The sequence below is a fragment of the Fusarium tjaetaba genome (assembly GCF_013396195.1).
Source record: "Fusarium tjaetaba strain NRRL 66243 chromosome Unknown NRRL66243_c0000018, whole genome shotgun sequence".
Lineage (NCBI taxonomy): Eukaryota > Fungi > Ascomycota > Sordariomycetes > Hypocreales > Nectriaceae > Fusarium > Fusarium tjaetaba.
Window position 1 is genome coordinate 77,548 of NW_023501214.1, and position 19,199 is coordinate 96,746.

General features: G+C 48.5%; 5 protein-coding genes across 5 annotated transcripts; 3 read left to right on the plus strand and 2 right to left on the minus strand.

Annotated features, from left to right (window-relative positions):
* Positions 1-1,497: 1,497 nt before the first annotated feature.
* On the minus strand, positions 1,498-2,170 carry FTJAE_736 (50S ribosomal L21e protein; the record flags this gene model as incomplete). The annotated part of the gene is made up of 3 exons (XM_037354069.1): positions 1,498-1,828; positions 1,942-2,057; positions 2,135-2,170. 3 exons carry the CDS (start codon positions 2,168-2,170, stop codon positions 1,498-1,500), a joined length of 483 nt encoding a protein of 160 aa, XP_037212138.1.
* Positions 2,171-2,562: 392 nt separating this feature from the next.
* FTJAE_737 (40S ribosomal S9 protein (S7)) lies at positions 2,563-3,282 on the plus strand (the record flags this gene model as incomplete). Its single annotated transcript, XM_037354080.1, has 3 exons — positions 2,563-2,627; positions 2,707-2,805; positions 2,871-3,282. The coding sequence occupies 3 exons, from the start codon at positions 2,563-2,565 to the stop codon at positions 3,280-3,282; spliced, it is 576 nt and encodes a 191-aa protein (XP_037212139.1).
* A 321-nt stretch (positions 3,283-3,603) lies between these two features.
* FTJAE_738 (pre-mRNA-splicing factor SLU7) lies at positions 3,604-5,007 on the minus strand (the record flags this gene model as incomplete). Its single annotated transcript, XM_037354090.1, has 1 exon — positions 3,604-5,007. The coding sequence occupies one exon, from the start codon at positions 5,005-5,007 to the stop codon at positions 3,604-3,606; it is 1,404 nt and encodes a 467-aa protein (XP_037212140.1).
* Positions 5,008-5,355: 348 nt separating this feature from the next.
* Positions 5,356-10,489, plus strand: FTJAE_739 (DNA polymerase zeta subunit; the record flags this gene model as incomplete). Its single annotated transcript, XM_037354101.1, has 2 exons — positions 5,356-5,590; positions 5,640-10,489. The coding sequence occupies 2 exons, from the start codon at positions 5,356-5,358 to the stop codon at positions 10,487-10,489; spliced, it is 5,085 nt and encodes a 1,694-aa protein (XP_037212141.1).
* A 3,958-nt stretch (positions 10,490-14,447) lies between these two features.
* On the plus strand, positions 14,448-16,454 carry FTJAE_740 (uncharacterized protein; the record flags this gene model as incomplete). The annotated part of the gene is made up of 1 exon (XM_037354113.1): positions 14,448-16,454. The coding sequence occupies one exon, from the start codon at positions 14,448-14,450 to the stop codon at positions 16,452-16,454; it is 2,007 nt and encodes a 668-aa protein (XP_037212142.1).
* Positions 16,455-19,199: the final 2,745 nt, after the last annotated feature.

Sequence of the window (19,199 nt, forward strand, 5' to 3'; positions counted from 1 at the left end):
TTGGGCGACTCTTGGGCGTGGCTCGTCTCTGCGATTCGATGGATGTCGTAGTAGCTTCAGTGGCTGGGCCGCAAGAGCCAAGAGAGGAGCGTCATACGGGGTACGTATCGCCCGTTGTGTGGGGCACAGCTGTTGAAGATTCAGTGCCCAAGCCTGGAATTGGTGGCCAAATTAGGTATCCCACTTAGAGGAGCACACTTTGAGAGATTCAAGACTAGATTTCATGGCATGGGTTGAGAATGAAAGTATGCGGTATATGCTAGTTTTTCATTGCGTTGTTCCAGTAGATGTGTAGCTCAAGAGCTTGGCTGAATACGTATTGTATCCAGTGAATGCGTAAGGTGCCTCTAGATTTTTGAGTTAACTTCTGATGATACTGTAAGTAGTCCAATTTATTCATGAGCATATCATATAAAGTCCACTAAATTTTACCAAGAAATACTCTTCAACTTTGAATATTTCATGGATTTCATACGATTTGAGAAAACATCATTCAGCTCTAATCGCTCACGCAGTCATGCTTCAGCAATGCTCCCTGTAATTATTTCAAAATGCATCTACCTTACTTGTTTGGACATACGGATACTAGCTCAAAGTCTCATGAGTCTCATGGAACACACTTGCAGCTTACAATATCAACTCTATCTATCCGTAAGCACTGTTATGTAAGGCTTCATATTACATTACGATCCTTGGCATGCGAAATGAACGTTCTTGGGAATGTAACAACGGCTCATAACGGCTTCTTGAGTGACCTATCATAGGTCCTATACTGCTGTCTGACGATGAGTCCGTTATGAACTTTCGGCATGGAAATGAACAAAACTGAGAAAGAATTTACTTCCGATGGCCTCAATTGACAGAAGTTTTGAGTGGCACTTGGACGCAATGCCTAGAATGAAATGCCGAGCGCAGAACTTTGCTCATATAAGTCATGGCTGGTGGAAGCTTGAATAATATGAAAATACCTAATGAGAATCACATAGAGGTACAGGGTAAGCGGATGTCCAAGAATGAAGGCCTCGAATCATATTGAATGTCTCTAAGGATGACAAGATGAATATCACAAAACTGCACTCACTGTAGATACAGGGTGACGAGGACTCGCATTACAAGGTAACCTGACCTGATAAGCCGTGATGTGACACTTGTCGATGGAATAATGGAACGAAATCTGTATTAGCATCCATTGTGCACCTCAACATTTAATTTTTTTTTAAAAAAAAACATCGGTTATTCACATGGATTGAATGAGTGAGAAACGCCAGTTCATTCATACGTCAATCAGACGCCATGCCCATGATATGGACCAGGCACAGTTCACTAAAGGTATCTTCAAATACAGACAGCGGCATGCTTCAAACGATGTCTTTTTTTTTTGGTCTCATTGCCTATGGACATCAAAATGCAAGCCCTTGCCATGCAGAGTTTCCCATCCGGACGCAATACCCCAGGTAAATAGAAGCCAGCACCACCAACCCCGCAGTATCTTTTCGTTTAGATCGTAGTCTCGTAGGCGAGAGGAGTGACGGTCTGAGGAGGGTTGTCGGCAAGCGACAGTGTGTGAGCCTCACGGGGTCCAGCGGGCTGACGCTTGACCTGGACGACGGTACCGTTGGCCTTGGCCTCCTTCTTGGCCTCGGCGTTGGCCTTGACTCGCTTGAGGAAGTCCTCACGAGATCGGGACTGCTGGATGTGCTCGATTCGGACGTTGATTCGCTTCTCGATGTATCGGTGCTTCACCTGCTTGTAGATGATGACACCGACAGCAGACTTGGTGACGTTGTAGATGACACCAGTCTTGCCGTGGTACACCTTGAAGGGCATACTGTGACCGTTGTTAGCCCTCCTGTTTCAATGCCCACAGGAATTCCTCCAGCAAAGCGTCCAAGTCTCGCAATTTCGCGTGTATTGTCGCATGGCAAAGGGAGCTCTGCTTACCCCTTCTGGACGGCACCGTTCGCCTTGATGTCGACGATATCACCAACGCGGTACTGTCGGAGATAGGTGTTCAGGGCAATCATACCCTTCTTGCGGAAGTCCCGGCTGAAGGCATACTAAAAATTTCACATCGTCAGTCTCATGCCGACGTCGTCGAATTTTCATTCTCGCAGGAATCGGTGGTTGAACATACGCGGGTGCCCGCTCTCTTTCCGTAGGAGTGACCCATCTCGAATGTGATATGCCGGTACCGGTCGGGTTGGGGTTAGTAGTCGTGGTTGGCGAAAGAGATGGTGAAGTCCTTCGCTTTGGTGTTGTGGATTTCTCGTCTCTCGAAGGCGGCCTTGTGGGAGCGGGTCCTCTGATTTTCCGAAAGTTTTCCAGGTAGGGCAAGGGCGATTGTGGGTTCAACTGGGTTGCACCTTCCAAAATCTTAGGGTTCTCAGCTTTCGCACGTGACGTGATCGAGCTCCACCAAATTTCTGTCCGCACATTTTGCTACGATTTGTGTCTTGTGAGAAAGTTCAACTCCCGCAGAACACCCAAGGAGCAAGTCAAGTGAGTATATCACCGCCGCCACGAGTGCATCGCAAGAGGATATCAATTAACAAAGTCTTCAGGATGCCTCCCCGCGCCCACTCCAAGACCTCTCGTGTCCCCCGCCGACCCTTCGAGTCTGCCCGACTGTCAGTATCACCGGCCACTGAACATGAGCTTGTCTCTGTTTAAGTCGTATGTGAATGAAGACTGACCGAATAACAATAGTGACTCCGAGTTGAAGCTCGTTGGCGAGTATGGCCTGCGCAACAAGCGTGAGGTCTGGCGAGTCGGTCTGACTCTGTCCAAGATCCGTCGTGCTGCCCGGTATGTGAACCTTGGCACTTTTTTTTGTGCGCTGGAGAGGAAGAGTTTTCTAACCAATTGCACAGTCAGCTTCTTACCCTCGATGAGAAGGACCCTAAGCGTCTCTTCGAAGGCAATGCCCTCATTCGACGTCTCGTCCGTGTCGGTGTCCTTGACGAGTCCCGCATGAAGCTCGATTACGTCCTGGCTCTTAAGATCGAGGATTTCCTTGAGCGCCGTCTCCAGACCTGTGTCTGGAAGCTCGGTCTTGCCAAGTCTATCCACCACGCCCGTGTTCTGATCCGCCAGCGTCACATCCGAGTCGGAAAGCAGATCGTCAACGTTCCCTCTTTCATCGTCCGTCTCGACTCCCAGAAGCACATCGACTTCGCTCTGACCTCGCCCTTCGGTGGTGGCCGTCCCGGCCGTGTCCGCAGAAAGAAGGCCGCCGCCGCTGCTGGCGGTGAGGGTGGTGAGGACGAGGAGGACGAGGAGTAAATGCAACCAAAAATGCAAAAACGATTCCCCCTGTCTAGGGCACTTGGTGATGGAATACCACTCATGGGAAGGGGATTCTCTTCATAGCTTGCGGCGTTGGCCAGAGGATAAAAATGGAATGATTTCACCGGATAACGACAAACAAAAAATTCCTGGTGTCTCTCCACCTGTGTACATGAATCTCATGAAACATGAATCCAATCACGACATCCACCCATAATCTTGATTTGCTGTGAAAGTTTCAATGTCAATGTAGCTGTCGCCGTGTATTTGATGCTCATGGTATGTAACAACGTTGCAATTATGTATAGTAATGCATCGCTATGATAAAAGTTCATCCTTGCCCAGCAGCTTTGCCATTGGGTCGTTCGTCACCGTCCGTTTCCTCCTATACTCATCCATTTCCTCTTCTGTCACACCATTCATCATTTCTTCTCTTGTCCGCTTGCGCGGCTGCTCTTCCTCTTTGTTCTTCTCTGCCTCCTCCTTTGAAGGCTCTTCTATCTCCTCTTCATCGTCATTGACCAGGTTTGCTCCAGTTCGTTGACGCTCAGCCGCCTCCCATGCTAATTTTCCATCTTCACCAGTACAGTAACTGTTTTTGATGAACGAATGACAGCAAGCGTAGCCCCATTTGAAATTGGACCACCAGCTTCCCCATACTGAAGTATGATTGTTGACGAGAACATCTTCAGCGTACTTGGATTTGGCCGCTTTCTTGGGTGCACCCTTGATCAAACCAGCCTCATCGTACTCAACAAACGTCTCGGATTCGGCGATGGCCATGTTGCGCAAAGCAGCTGGCATAGCCTTCTGATCTCCACCGTACTTCTCAAGCAGCAGCTTCTCTCGTTCCGCACGTTTTGCCTCTGCCTCCTCCAACTCCTTCTTTCGATAGAACTCTCCTGCTGTGGGGTTTGCTTGCAGATGCTGGCTAGTGTTACCAGACTTTTCTTGAGCCTCCCAAGCATATCGCTGAGCATTCTCGAATGCGCCAGCATCGCCTGAGGATCGCATGAAACCCTCTTCCGCGAACGCATCTGCTGCCTTGTCTGCCGTTGCACCTGCATCGACCAGTGACCGTGTTTTCGGATCGTACTTGGCAGATTCTAGATCGAGGTTCAAAAGATACTTGGCAGTGTCCTCTCGTATTCGCAGTTGTCGTGTTGCTGTGCTCTGATGTTTGCTCATATCATTCTCTTCCGCGTACTTGTCGCCTTCTTCTGTCTCTTCATCGGCATTTCCGTCCTTGGTGGCCTGCTTGCGTAGCTCCTCCATCTGGTTGAACTCATCGACCACACTGCGATACTCCTTTGCATCATATCCATTCCAACGGTCGCGCTTAGCGTCCCATCCCATGTTGACATCTTGAATCACCTCATCGGCTTGGATATCCTTGCCTGTCCATTTTGCGCCTTTGGCTCGGGGTCGACTCAGGCAGTCTTTCTTTTTGTGTGTCATGGCGCCGCAGTTTTCGCAAGCACCTTTGCGATACTTGGTAGCCGCTGGGCCGGCCTTTCTACCTCGATCGTACCATTGTGACTTGTCGTTCTTCTCTTCGCGACGCTGATGCTGGAGGTAGTCATTCTCATCGCCCTCTTCACCGGCATAAAACGGGCGTTTACTGATGAAAGATGGAATGTAGATGTTCTCTTCCTTCAGAGCGGCACCAGCGCCTCCAGGGCCGGTATTTGGGGGCGGCGGTTTTGCGGGTGCAGTAGGCATGACGAGTAAGGTGCAGCTTTGCCGTCTATTGAAGCTTGCGACTTTCACAGAACGAGATCAAAAATTAGAGCCAAATGTTCAAAAGCCAAAAATGGGTGATGCCTCCATCGCAGATCACTGAGCCCCAAAGCGGAAAGTTGTTTAGATAAGCAGTCTTATCACCACGTGATCGCGCGCGTCTGTAAGAGGCTGGTAGCCATGGCAAAACGCGTCTCATAAGTAGTCGAGGTTACACAAAGACCTTCAGAATGAATTGAGCTTGTTGAGATCACTTTTTTGAGCAACGCTTGGCTCTTTTGTTCTTAATAAACAGCCTTAAGCCCCTGATGGATCCAAACTTCAGAGAATATGGACTTGTTCCGGGTCAGACTAAATTGTATCGATCACTATCAAGCAACACCCTCGCGATATGACCCCCAGCTTCGTAACGACATTCGCCCCTCTCAGATATCCAAAGGACCCAGAGTCCCTGTTGTTCGCGTCTTTGGATCTACTGAGACGGGACAAAAAGTATGTGCTCATATCCACGGCGCATTCCCGTACTTGTACGTGGAATATGAAGGTGGCTTAAGCCCTGATGAAGGTTCGTTGTGTATACTCCAGTAAATATCTATCAGTACTAAAAACTCTAGTCGGTGCTTATATATATCGATTTCATCTATCCATAGATCATGCGTTAGCAGTCAGCTATCGACGAGATCAGAAAGGTGACAGTGCGAGGTTCGTGGCAAGGATCACTCTTGTCAAGGGTGTCCCCTTCTATGGCTTTCACGTGGGATATCGCTTCTTCCTGAAGATTTACATGTTCAATCCCATTGTCATGACGAGATTGGCGGATCTTCTTCAGCAAGGCGTGATTATGAAGAACAAGTTTCAGCCATACGAAGCACATCTTCAGTACCTTCTTCAATTCATGACAGACTTCAACTTGTATGGGTGCGATTATCTGGATGCATCCGTTACTCGGTTTCGATCTCCAGTCCCAGAATACGAACAAGGGTCGAATTCATCCCACAAATGGCACAGTCGATCAATCTCTATGAATCACATTACGGACGAAACCACCCTCCCTCGAAGTAGCCACTGCTCGATAGAAGTGGATATATGTGTACAGGATATTGTAAACCGACACAAGGTCAAGGAGAGGCCTCTTCATCATGACTTTACGGAAAGGACCAATCCCCTCCCCGCAGACATGAAGCTGGTCTACAGTATGGCTGGACTGTGGAAAGATGAGACGAAGAGACGCAAACGAAAGATGCAAGATCCGACTGAGGGGAGCAGTCCATTTCCACCAGAAGTCCTTGTGTCGATGTCAGCCAACGCTCGTGACTCTCAACCGCAAGGCTGGCTTCATGAGGAAGAATTCAGGACTGAGATCCGAAATCTCATCTCTGAAGAGAAACTCAGTGGCGACTCGGAAGAGCTTACTTTTGAGAAGTTTGCAAAGCCGCATCCATACGAAGAGCATGTCAATAATACTTTGGAGTCAGTTGAAGATCTCTTCCCATCGAAACTTGCACCAGCTTTGGGTTTGCCGTTAGGTGTGGAGATGGAAAAAGATTTGCGAAGCAGTATTGTCGTCGATGAGGGGAAAGTACGTCAGGCTGGAGAGGCGCACAATGACTTTTATCCTGAAGATTCCGATGAAGATGCCATTGCGGCGCTCGTGGCAATAGAGAAGGCAGCCACAAAAGTTTCTCGAGGACCAACAAACCAACTACCGGAAGAGGATCTTGAGCTAGCGGCGGCTCTCAACATTAGTCCCGACAAATTTGATAAAAAGACATTCTGGAAGTCGGCCCTTGGGGTCTGTCAAAGTGGTCTGGTGACTGGCGAACTTCCTGACCTCCCAGTAAACCAAGAGTTGCTTGATTATGCAGAGAATGAAGGGTTTATCGGACGGACGCAGAAAACACCGACCATCACCTTGTCCAGCTTGACCCAGCTGAAGCGACCCCTGGATGATCTTCCATCTTCTCAGGCGTCGAACAAGAGGACAAGACTCAATCAACCGTCGATGATGGATGAAGATGAAATGGACTTGGTTCCCGTTCCTTCAACAGACGCCAACAAGATTCTCACCTCCTCCTTCAGAGGGGCTTCCATTCTCAAAGGTCCTTCATCGCTTAACAAAAACGCCGGTTCTATACTGAAAGGTGCTTCAGGCTTCAACCAAAAGCTAAATTTTCCTACCGTCAAAGATCAGAATGATCCGAACACCAAGCTTCGTCTCAGTCAGATGAGCCAGAAGTCTGCTTCTCAGCAGACCGATGATGGTCGTCAAACTAAGCACGTTTCGTTTAATCCCAGTAGTTTTCTCCCCGCTGAAGCAGAGTTGTCTCAAATGACTCTGTCATCTTCCATGAAATCATCTGGAGAACGAGGAGACGATGAAAGTCATGAATCGAAAATCCAGAGAGCCATGAGTCGATTCGCCAGCCCGCAAGTGCACTTGGTTTCTACTCTGCCCCCTTCTGCGGCAGCTGTGGCTTCCTCTTTGAAAGAATACGGTATTCCTGATGTGATCTATCAAGATGCTTATTACAGTAGGGAAAAGGATGTCCCTGGACGGATGCGAGAATATGCCGGGAAAGAGTTTCGACTGGAGGGCAACACACTGCCTTTTCTGCCTGAATTTGACCCAACAGGGACAGCTCCAGCCAGCTACGGGCTCAGATTTGAGACCTTTGACAAGACTGCTGTAGAACTTAGGTATGAGCGACAGAGGAAGAAGTGCTCGTTGAGGAGCTGGGAGCTTGTAAATCCCCCGCCCACATATCAAGAAGTCGAGGAGTGGTGGGCAGAAAAGCAACGCAGAGCAAATTCAGCGGACGGGTCCATGATACCATCTACTCCCAGACAATATCAATCTCAGATCGATGGGCCCACACCAAAGAACAAGCACGGATTCAAGTACACCCCAGGCAAGAAATCAACCAGCGTCCAGCATGAGGTGCAATACATGAGCACCATGAGCTTGGAGGTTCACGTAAATACGAGAGGGAAGTTCGTGCCGAATCCTGAGGAAGATGAAGTCCAGTGCGTGTTCTGGGCCATCAAGTCTGATGGAACTGCTTCCGGCAGTCAAGATTCAGCTGGTGTCCAAACAGGTATCCTGCTGTTGTCAAATGACACCGAGTTTACTCAGCGTGTCCAGCGACAGACAAATGCCGAGGTCATCGAAGAAAACTCGGAACTGGATCTTATGGTTCGAATGGTCGAAATCGTAAGAAATCATGACCCCGATATCCTTACCGGTTACGAAGTGCATGGTAGTTCCTGGGGCTACTTGATCGAGAGAGCACGACTGAAGTATGATTACAACCTTTGTGATGAGTTTTCTCGCATGAAGACCGAGTCACACGGCAGGTTTGGCAAAGAGAACGACCGTTGGGGTTTCAATACTACATCCACTATTCGGGTTACCGGTCGACATATGGTGAACGTCTGGAGGGCAATGCGAGGAGAGCTCAATCTTCTTCAATACACCATGGAGAACGTAGTCTGGCACCTACTCCATCGAAGAATACCCCATTACTCTTGGCAGTCTTTGACAACTTGGTATAAGGGCGGCAAGCATAGGGAGCTCAACAGGATGTTGAGATACTACCAGAACCGTACAAAGATCGATCTTGAGATTCTGGACGCCAACGAACTGATCTCGAGGACCAGCGAGCAGGCGCGACTTCTGGGCGTGGACTTCTTCTCAGTCTTCTCGCGAGGATCACAGTTCAAGGTAGAGTCGATCATGTTCAGAATTGCCAAACCAGAGAACTTCCTACTTGTTTCGCCGAATCGCAAGCAAGTCGGTGGTCAGAATGCTCTGGAGTGTTTACCACTTGTCATGGAGCCACAAAGCGCTTTCTATAATAGTCCTCTTCTGGTTCTTGACTTCCAGAGTTTATACCCGAGTGTCATGATCGCTTACAACTACTGCTATTCAACCTTTTTGGGACGAGTCACCGACTGGAGGGGTATGAACAAGATGGGTTTTACTGAGTATAAGCGCCAGAAAGGTCTCCTTGCCCTTCTGGAGGACTACATCAACATTGCTCCTAATGGCATGATGTATGCAAAGACGGAAATCCGCAAGTCACTTCTAGCCAAGATGCTGACTGAGATACTGGAAACTCGAGTCATGGTGAAGAGTGGCATGAAGCAAGACAAGGATGATAAAACCTTGCAGCAGCTTCTCAACAATAGACAGCTTGCTCTCAAACTGCTCGCCAACGTTACTTATGGTTACACTTCAGCGTCATTCTCTGGGCGTATGCCATGCTCCGAGATTGCAGACAGCATTGTACAAACCGGCAGAGAAACTCTCGAACGAGCGATTGCTTATATCCACTCTGTTGAGAAATGGGGCGCCGAAGTCGTCTACGGTGATACTGACAGTCTTTTCATCTATTTGAAGGGCCGAACAAAAGATGAGGCTTTCGATATTGGTAATGAGATTTCCAAGGCAATTACCGAAATGAACCCTCGACCCATCAAACTCAAATTTGAGAAAGTGTATCATCCCTGCGTTCTGCTCGCCAAGAAACGTTATGTCGGTTATAAATACGAGAGCAAAGATCAGGTGAAGCCCGAGTTCGAGGCCAAGGGAATCGAGACTGTCCGTCGTGACGGTACACCCGCAGAGCAGAAGATCGAGGAAAAGGCCCTTCGTCTACTGTTTGAGACTGCAGATCTCACCCAAGTCAAGGATTACTTCCAAAAGCAATGTCAGAAGATCATGCGCAACAATGTTTCGGTACAAGACTTTTGCTTTGCCAAAGAAGTGCGCCTGGGCACATACTCGGACAAAGGTACAGCACCTGCAGGAGCTCTCATCAGCACCAAGCGTATGCTTCAGGATGCTCGCGCAGAACCGCAATATGGTGAGAGGGTTCCATACGTTGTTATTACTGGCGCTCCAAGGGCGCGACTCATCGATAGATGCGTTGCGCCCGAGGAACTTTTGAGTAACCCTCATTGGCAGCTCGATGCCGAATACTATATCTCGAAGAATTTGATCCCTCCTCTGGAGCGTATCTTCAACCTTGTGGGTGCAAACGTACGCCAGTGGTACGACGAGATGCCCAAGGTGCAGCGTATTTACAACGCAACTACACTTGGAAAGAAGAAGACGACCCTCGAATCATACATGAGATCCACAAATTGTCTCGTTTGTGGGCTCAAGTTCTCTCAGGAAGATAATGCTCTTTGTCCATCCTGCCGCAAGAACGTTCCCTCATCTCTTCTTACGCTCCAGACACGGCTCACAACCGAGGAGCGTCGTCTTCAGGAAGTACTCTCACTCTGTCGCAGCTGTTCTGGCCTCGGGCCTATTGAAGACGTTCAGTGCGATAGCAAGGATTGTCCTGTGTTTTGGACACGCATGAGGCAGGCAAGCAAGACGAAGGGACAGCGCACTACAAGTCAACCTGTGATACAGTCGTTGGTGGACAGTGTGGAGAAACTGTCATTGGAGTGGTGAGAATGAAGGATTTGTAAGTGATTATGTGTTAATGATGTGGTGGTATTGTGGTTTTGAACATGCATTGCGAGGCGTTTGGATGATAGGGTTGAGTTGGATGATGCATGAAGATCATGGGTATACCGGTAACTACCCTGTAGGTTTAGTTAGTTTTACTCTTATACACGATATTGACAACAATTCGTCGTGAAACTCGTTTCTCTTGTGTTGAAATGCGACCAAGATCTGTTCCTCAGTACAGTACAGTGGTTAGTGTAGTGGGAGAGGCTTATTCAATGTTGCGTGTTGAAGAATGCCCGCGTATGTCGATTGAGATTCTCATTTAATAAACAATCGTAGTTCAACATACAGATTCTATTTGTAGAGTTGTTTTGGTTCAATTCACATTCTATATAACGTGACAGTTACTTCTGCTTTGTTTGAATATCGGAGCATTTTGACCGTAGATGTTGGAATCAGTTCAACATGTTACTTATTAGATATCGCGGTCCTGGAGCCGTGATTCCGGCGGAGCGGTTTACCGCATCGCAGGCCCCACCTGTGATTCGTCCGAACCTGGAGGGGCTGATTGAAGATTTTTGGTCAGTCCCATTCTTAGACAAAAAAACAACGGGCGCTTCTTGTCTCAAACAGTTTATTCATAGATACGAAGATGCCAAAACTGACTCGATGGAAGTGAACCATGCAGATACGATAAATAACATGTGCCTATATCGTCATAAGCCCTTGTTGAGATCTAACCCGGGCCCTCCGGAACTATTAGCTGCTGCTGGTTAGGAAGCCAAGTTCGAAGGGCTTCGAGAGAGACCCCTGTCAACAGTAAGGGACCGAATAGTTCACGATAGCGGCCGCTGATCGTCTTGCTGTTATCTGTAGCATCTAGCGCGAATGGTATGCATCAGAGCCTCTCCCTCTTTAGCCTCTAGCCTCTAGCCTCCCCAGCCAAGGTGAAGGAATCACATGTCTAGAACAGCTACGGACAGAGCTCCCCGACATTAATCTGTACACTAATCCTAATCCACAAATAGATCTCAGGTACAGGCACGGGTCAGACAATCACTGACATGTGAAGCAGACCGAGATCGAGAGCAAAGCTTAACGATCTAAATCAGGGACCAACTTGGCCAGCTCAACCTTGCTTTGGATGGGTTGGTTTGCGCGGCGCCTCCACATTCCCAGAGCCAAAAGACAGCCAGCCACATGGCATCGCTGACTCTGATACGAATACACAAAACCACCGGAGCAAAATGTGAAAAAAGGAGACGGGGAGGGGCTGACCCGGATGAGATGAGACTAGGGCTTGGCTGGGCTGCAATGCGTTGCCAGCAAACCTCACCTCTCACCCATCTCCTTTGTATGACTCCTCGAGATAGATTGCGCGGTGTGAGGTGTGCCTGTACTGTATGATGCGTTGTACAATGTACAGTATCCGTAAGCTCGGCTCCAATGTGGAGAAAGGAACAAGGGCATTTTTGGGGTCGTGTATGTACAGTGTTTCTGGTTAGCATTGACCCAGACATGATTTAGCTGTCAGTGCCTAATCAAACGCATACATACCTACCTACCTGTTGAGATAGAGCAAAAGGCAAGTACCTAAAAGGAAACATCGATTTGCCACAGGTGCAACGTCTAGACCTTAGTAGCTGAGAGCTATCGATTTGAGTTGTAGAGACGTGAGTGTGCCTGGATGAGGGCTGGTGAGTGGCAAAGATTGTCCCCAAGACCCAATCAAAAGCTTCTAGATATCAGCCAGCTCCAAGCTAGAACGTTGAAAGGGGCCGAACCGCAGTGGAGGTTGCCCTTGCAGTGGAAGACTGGATGCGTTCCGTGTGGTCTGGTGTCTGATGACTGCCAATCATGTAGATCAAGTGGCCAATATCGATGATGATCTGAGGCCAGGATGCGACCTTGACAAGCTTGACAATTCGACAACTGACAGCCAGGCACAGCTTCGAGGGATGTCAATCATGTCCTGAGGAATCCATAAGGCTCTAGGTTGTATCAAGCAAATTGTGATGAAGAACAAAAATTGTCGCCGACATTTGACTAGCTTCATCTCGCTCCAAAAGGCGCATAAATGAAATCTTTCGAAATTATATGGGTTCCAACCATGAGGTACCGATATTATGGATGTCAAACATCCCTTCTCCATAGGTACGAAACGGCTATTTGGCTGCAACACTGCCGAAGGATCAATCAATCGACCCAACTAACCCTGTACAAAGGGTCTTCTGAACTCTGTCCGCCTGCATAGAATCAGCAGCCAACCTCATGCTGTGAATCCCCTGCCCCTGTCTGTCTCGCACATCAGCCAAGAGGAGCGTCAAGCAAGAATCTCCGAGGCATGGCCGCAGAGAGACCGCTGAAATCTGCTAGAAACAAGAAAGTGTATCAGAGTCTTGCACTACTGAGATAGTTTAGTGACTCCATCTATGATATCAAATTGATGTAGGTTCCTTGATAACGTTAACTAACAAATGTTTGTTGATCGTATCGTCCGTGTCCCCGTTGTTGGTCTTCCCGCCGGTCCGGTCTCTGCCGCAACGCCTCGTCCCTTGGTAACAACAGAAGCAAATCCAAATACTAACAGGCGATTTTCGTCGGCTGAGACAGTGGAATGCTTGTAAAATCATATCAGCAGCAATACACACTACCATAGCCGTAATATCGCCACGAGCTGCAATCTAATCGACGGAACGCAGATTAAGTCGCCTACCGCCGAATCATGGCTTGCTTGTTCTGTGTAAGACTGAAATATGACGGCAAGACACGGTCCATTTGGGGAAATGCACTCCCGTCTCGGTAGGTCACCGATTCCATTTCCAGCCATTCCAGCTCACGGAGGAGGGAAGGACAGCATTCAGCATCCGATCCAATTCAGCCAAATTGGATGGATATCCATTACAGGGGGTCACACCAGGTGCTTTAGAAGTTCAATGCGCTGCACTACAGGGGGCCCGACGCTGTAAGGCGAGCTGCCAGGCGCGGCCACGACCCATTCCTAGGAGAGACTAGAAATTTTGAGACCTTTATCCTAGATGACAAAAATAAGCAATAAAGTCTCTACTAATCTGAGACTAAGCTTGTTCGAGTCTTTTTATCTCTAAAGTAGACGTCCCAAGCTTTTTTGCTCTCCAAGGCCATTGAGTCCAATGGTGGCCTGCTACCACATCTAGCACGTCCACTAGACAGCAACTTATTACCGGCAAGGCGACCCTCCCCACACCTTCCCTGGTCTTTTCGCGGCACGCGCACCTCCTTCCCCCCTCCCCGGGCAGCAAGAACGGATACTTGGGGGGTGGCAGGTACCGACCTGAACTTGGCTTTGGCGCAGGAACGAATCATCAATGTCACCGTCTTTTCTCTAATTTGCTCTTACCTCGTTTTGACTCATTTTCATATCCCATATGAACTTGCCATTTCTCCACCTCCGAATTTATTGCTCCTCTCTCCAAATTCTATTTTATGTCAATTTTCGATACTACCTATCTAACAACACCCTTTGTTTGCGCTACCTCAGCTTATCATCGCACAGCGCAAACAATACGTAGCCCTCCCACTCCCGCTACAACCTTCTTCAAGATAAAGGGTCCTGTGCCTTGCGCTTGGCGGGTCCCATTTGCGTCATACCTAGATCTCGAACTCGCCCAACATCCCTTGAATTAGGTCTCGGATTTGGTCTCACCTTCCCTCTCGAGTCAGTAAAAAGGAAAGAGACACTCACAACATAAACCGATTCCTCTCACTTCGCCTTCCTCGACTTTTTCCAACCTCGATTTTCATTTCATCTCGACGACTTTGACGACCAGGAACGACTTGCAACCACCAAGTTTTAGGAAATCGACTAGAACAACTTCAAACGCCCTATGCCTTCCTAACGAAAAAGCGATCCCACACACACTTCCTCCGATTTATTCCACGCTCCACAGTGACAGACTCCTGCACGCCTTCCATGATCATGGCTGCGAGATTCACGCCCGAGGCTTTTCTGCCATCGGGCGCCTACGACTCTGATGTTGTTCTTTCCCTGAATAACCATCTCCCTTATCGCAACACGTCCAGTATTCCGTCTCCGCCCAACTCGTATCCTCGAGCTGGAACCCTTCGTCATCAATATCCACAACACTATCTAAACCCATGTCAACCGCAAAACCAAGATTATAGCCAGAGTCAATTTCATCGCGGGCGAATACCCCCCGCGAGCACCCTGCCACTTCAGCACAAAGATTCATCTCCTCTCTCACTAGAGTCTTTAAGGGCAGCTCAATCTGTTCCGCCTAGTTATCGACCATTTCCTCAGCAGACCGAATCTTTCGACACTGTCGACGCTCGTCCCGCGACTGTATCTCCCACCCACGGAGGCCCGCCCCCCGTTCCAGAATTTCGCTTTCCGGCATCATCTACAGCTCCTCTGCCAAACGTCTCTTCGTCTTCCGGACTCGTTGGTGCATCCCTCTCAAGATCCGTTTCAGCAGACGCAGTGGCTGCCTCTCAATCATCAGTGCACGTGGTTCAACGCCTCGTGCAGCAGAACCAATTGATCCGTGAAGCTTGGGAAGCGGAGCGTAATCATCTCGAAGCTAATCGGCGACGAGCCGAAGAGGTCTATCAAGAAGAGCGGATCATCATGGATGAGGTCCGGGATAGCTGGGAGGCCGAGAAGGACGGCATGGCCCGAGAAATCGAAGAACTCAAAGAACGCGTCTATCGACTTGAAGGAGAGAACAGTGCACTCAAGGCTGTCACAGCGCAGAGTATCCAAGTTACGGGCGTGGTATCGCCTCTTGCGAGTCAGCGTGGCGGAAGCGGTGAGGGCTCCATGGACAGTTCCTACTTCCAAGCTCCACCAGGACGACTCGCGCCAAGGGGACAAAACCCGGCCATTCCAACTGGTCTGTCCATGTCCGATGCGTCATCTCTTCCACCTGGTCTTGATGGAGCATCTCGTCGACCTCACTATTTCCAGTCAAGCAGCGCTCGCGTATCTCCCACAACACAGCCCGAATCATCGCCTTTTGTCCCCCTCGATCCCAGGATGCAGACACAGAACCCAGTGGCTAAGGACTTCTTATCGTCCCCGACCGAGGACGTGGCCACTCCTGTTCCAGTCATTGATGTTCAAGAAATCGACCCTAAGTTGGAAGGTATCCCACTCAAGGCCACTGCGGTCCAGAAGCCCACATTCGCCGCCGGTGCATCTCCTCCCGAAAACCCAGCATCCCCGGTAGCATCCCCTCCTGGTCCCGCTGCTCGAAGCCCAGAGCAGTCTCGACGCCCTACGAATGCCCGGGCTTCTTCCAAGGAATACACATTGCAAGCTCTCTCTGCTGTCGAGTCTCGACGTCTGACAATGCATGCCGGCCATACACCCAATCATTCCCTGTCATTGTTCCCCAAAGTCAATCCGACTGACCCAGGTTCCATCATTGGCGAGGGCGCCACGCCTACCGTCGAGACTGTCATCAATCTGGATGCAGCTGTGATTGCGGAAGAGGAGAAGAATGACAGCCTATCGGTACCCGTGCAATCTGATAGGCGCGATTCAAAGGTGTCCTTTATATCTGTTACAGGAGAGCTTGACCCAAACGCACCAGATGTGATGATGGAACCTAGTGGCGGCGACAAAGCTCTCAAGGGACCACTGATGTTAAGAAACATGCCGGCGAAAGATGAGCTCTTTTTTGAAAAATTGCACGAAGCACTGGAGCCTATAAGCCAAGGGCAAAATGCGCTCCCGGCTGTGATGCAAGGCCATGGGCTGAGATCTATTGCTGGCCCATCTGGCTCCAACGCTCCCTCGCATATGCCTAAACAGGCCGGTCCAGTTGGCGGGGATGGATCTGCTGACGCCCAGCGAGATGTCGATGATAGTGACGGCGAAGGCAGTGGCAAGGCTATCGAAATTGACGTTCCTTTAAAGTTGAAGACCACGTCCAACTTTGGTGCCCCTTTTGGTGCCATGTAGGACGGCATCCAAGGAGACACAAGTTATCGAGCCTGCAGCTCGAGCTTGTGCAACCAGGTTCCACCATCTTCGCCGGAGGATTTGGAGCGTTCTCAAGCATCCGTTTGGCATCTTACTCACGATGAAATGTTTTTGCGTTGAATGTCTACTGAGCGGCCTTCAACGCACCTCACGATTTATACGTCTGTCGAATTTGCGAAGTGTCTTTTCACCTCGGGTTGAGTTTTCAATCAGGTTCAATGGCAAGCGAGCGTACATGCGGTTTTATGGGACAAGGATAAAAAAGGATGCACACTTATAGAACAGGAGTATAGGGGGACTGGTTTTTATACCTTTTGCGTTTTTTTATTGGGAATCGCCGCAGATTCTACAACATCATTGTCGCAATAGCGGTAAACAGTGACGCGATCATGAGTTTATGACAGGAGGGCAGGCTCACTTGGAATTGTTTTGTGCAAGTTGGAACATTGGTGGAGGTCTGCGTTGTTTGAATACCCTGAATGATAGGAAGTTAGTATCGAAATCGGATCGAGGACTTGGGCGAAAATGGGAAATGGGAGTTGTCTGGAGCAAGGCTTCATCTTCCGGGTTTCGTGGAACAACATGAAGGTCTGGGTCGTAGTAAAGGGAGTTGAGGATACATCCACCTGCAGATATCAAGGAACTTGCCTGTGGGCAATAAGGAATTCTTTTTTCATCGGTTCAGTATCTCTGCTGTGACTTGTTTTTTGCGGCCTTCCTGAACAGGCGCTGTTGTTCGAAACCTCGACCAATATCCTATCTTCTGAGTCATGACATACACGATACCAGGTGACAAGTTGTATATCATGAAAACATTAAAAAGTGTGACAGTTATCAGGCTGGCACGTTCAAGTAAGTAAGGTGCTACATATAGGTTGACACTCGAGGTGGTTGACATGCCGCAAGGGGCTGAAGGAGAAACTTGACATGCAATCGTTGTATAAGCTTAGGACCTATCCTAAATGATCAAAGTTAAATCACTATATAATCTGGTACTTTTTTAACGCCGTAGTTCAACGTCAGAAGTTTTCTTGGCCACTGCAAAGAAATGCCCCACGCACTGCCTGATCCAAACATTGTGTGTAAATAACAACACGCTGGTTTACATTAAGCTATTGTTGTACAAAGTGTATATTGGTCGCAACGAGCATTCCAGCTTTGATTGAAAGAGTCTTGTTTTCTTTGATCAAAGTTGGCGGTCGGCTTGACCTTAGCTACTATATCTAGAGGAGGAAAGAAAACACGGGACTTCGATCCTAAGTGACAAAAAGACTTAGGTAACTTGGCATAAGTTTAGGATAAGTTTAGGATACCTTTTGCTAAGATTGTTTTAACACCTTCTTGCTCCTCGCGGCCTGATGTAGTAAAGCTGTCTGCCCGCTCTCATTCGAGCCTGTCGTAACTATGTCCTTGATGTGGAGATGTAATTTTGATCGCTAGTTCAACTCAAGAAGCTGGAAAAGTAGGTGATGAGCGGATCTTTGATGAGATACTAGCCCCCCTAGAATAAACAAGTTTTAATTAGAAAAGCAAGTTTTAATAATGCTGATTGAGGAACTTACAACGATGCCACCAGATGATCCCAGCATATGGGAGGTTTCCTAGCAGAGTATGCGCTTGTACCAAGGCGCATTTGCTGCTAATTGTAAGCTATTGGAGACTATAGTAATGAGAGAAAGGGCTTACCAGCAACGTCTTTGGCGATACGTCTTAAATAAGCGTGCTTGGCGATCTCTTCCATTGATGGAAATCTTCCTCCGTTCAGGGAGTCTGAGGGCGGTGGTAATCGACGTAGTGGTTGCCGTTTCTGAAAGAGGGTGAATAACGGGCGTATGAGCCGCGACAAGATGTTGAGTGCGTGTTAACTGAGACGCGGGAATATATCTTGATGTCAATGTGGTATTATCTTAAAGTTGATGGTTCCGGCGATGGGAATGTGTAGAGTTGAAGAAGGAAAGGAATCTACGCTAGGTACCTACCTAGGTAGGCACATTCTGACCACCCAAAGACTCCCAGGACGGCGGTGATCGCCTCTCCTTTTTCTAGTCTATACAGAAGGCATGCACGACTGTGCTCTATTTAACAATGGAAGCTACTGCAGGCCCACAGCGCCGAACTTCTTTCTTCCTACATCCACACCACAGACACCATCCCCTGTCTAAAGTGTCATATACCCAAATTCATTCCCACTCTAAATTCCAGACTCCAAATTTCAATTCACACTATCAGATCCCATATATCTCATTCACAAGCACGCCATAGCTGATGCCACTCCTCCCGATGGGAGTTCCCTCCTTTGCCTACCAGCTATATCATAGGAGCAGTTTCAGACCACAGTTAATAAGGCTTATAAGGCTACTATATAGAAGGCTTTAAATAGTCTTAAGCCCTATATTAATAAGGTTATCAACTCCTGCCGTAAGGAACTTGGTATTTCTGTCACCTAGGGGAGGAAAGAAAACTCAGGACCTTAACCCTAAGTGATGAAAATACTTAGGTCAGCTTAGCCTAAGTTTAGGTTTCTCTTTGCCAAGTTTATTTTGACACCCTAGTTATATCAAGGTTCGGTGTTTCTTGCCCCCTGAGGGCCACCTATGTCTCCTCCCATCTCGAGAAGGTTTTGAACGATGCGCTCCTGAACCACACTGTAGCTACATTCTGACGTTGAACAATGGAAGGTGTCAAAAATGTCAAAGACACCTACTCTAATCTAAGCTTTCCTAA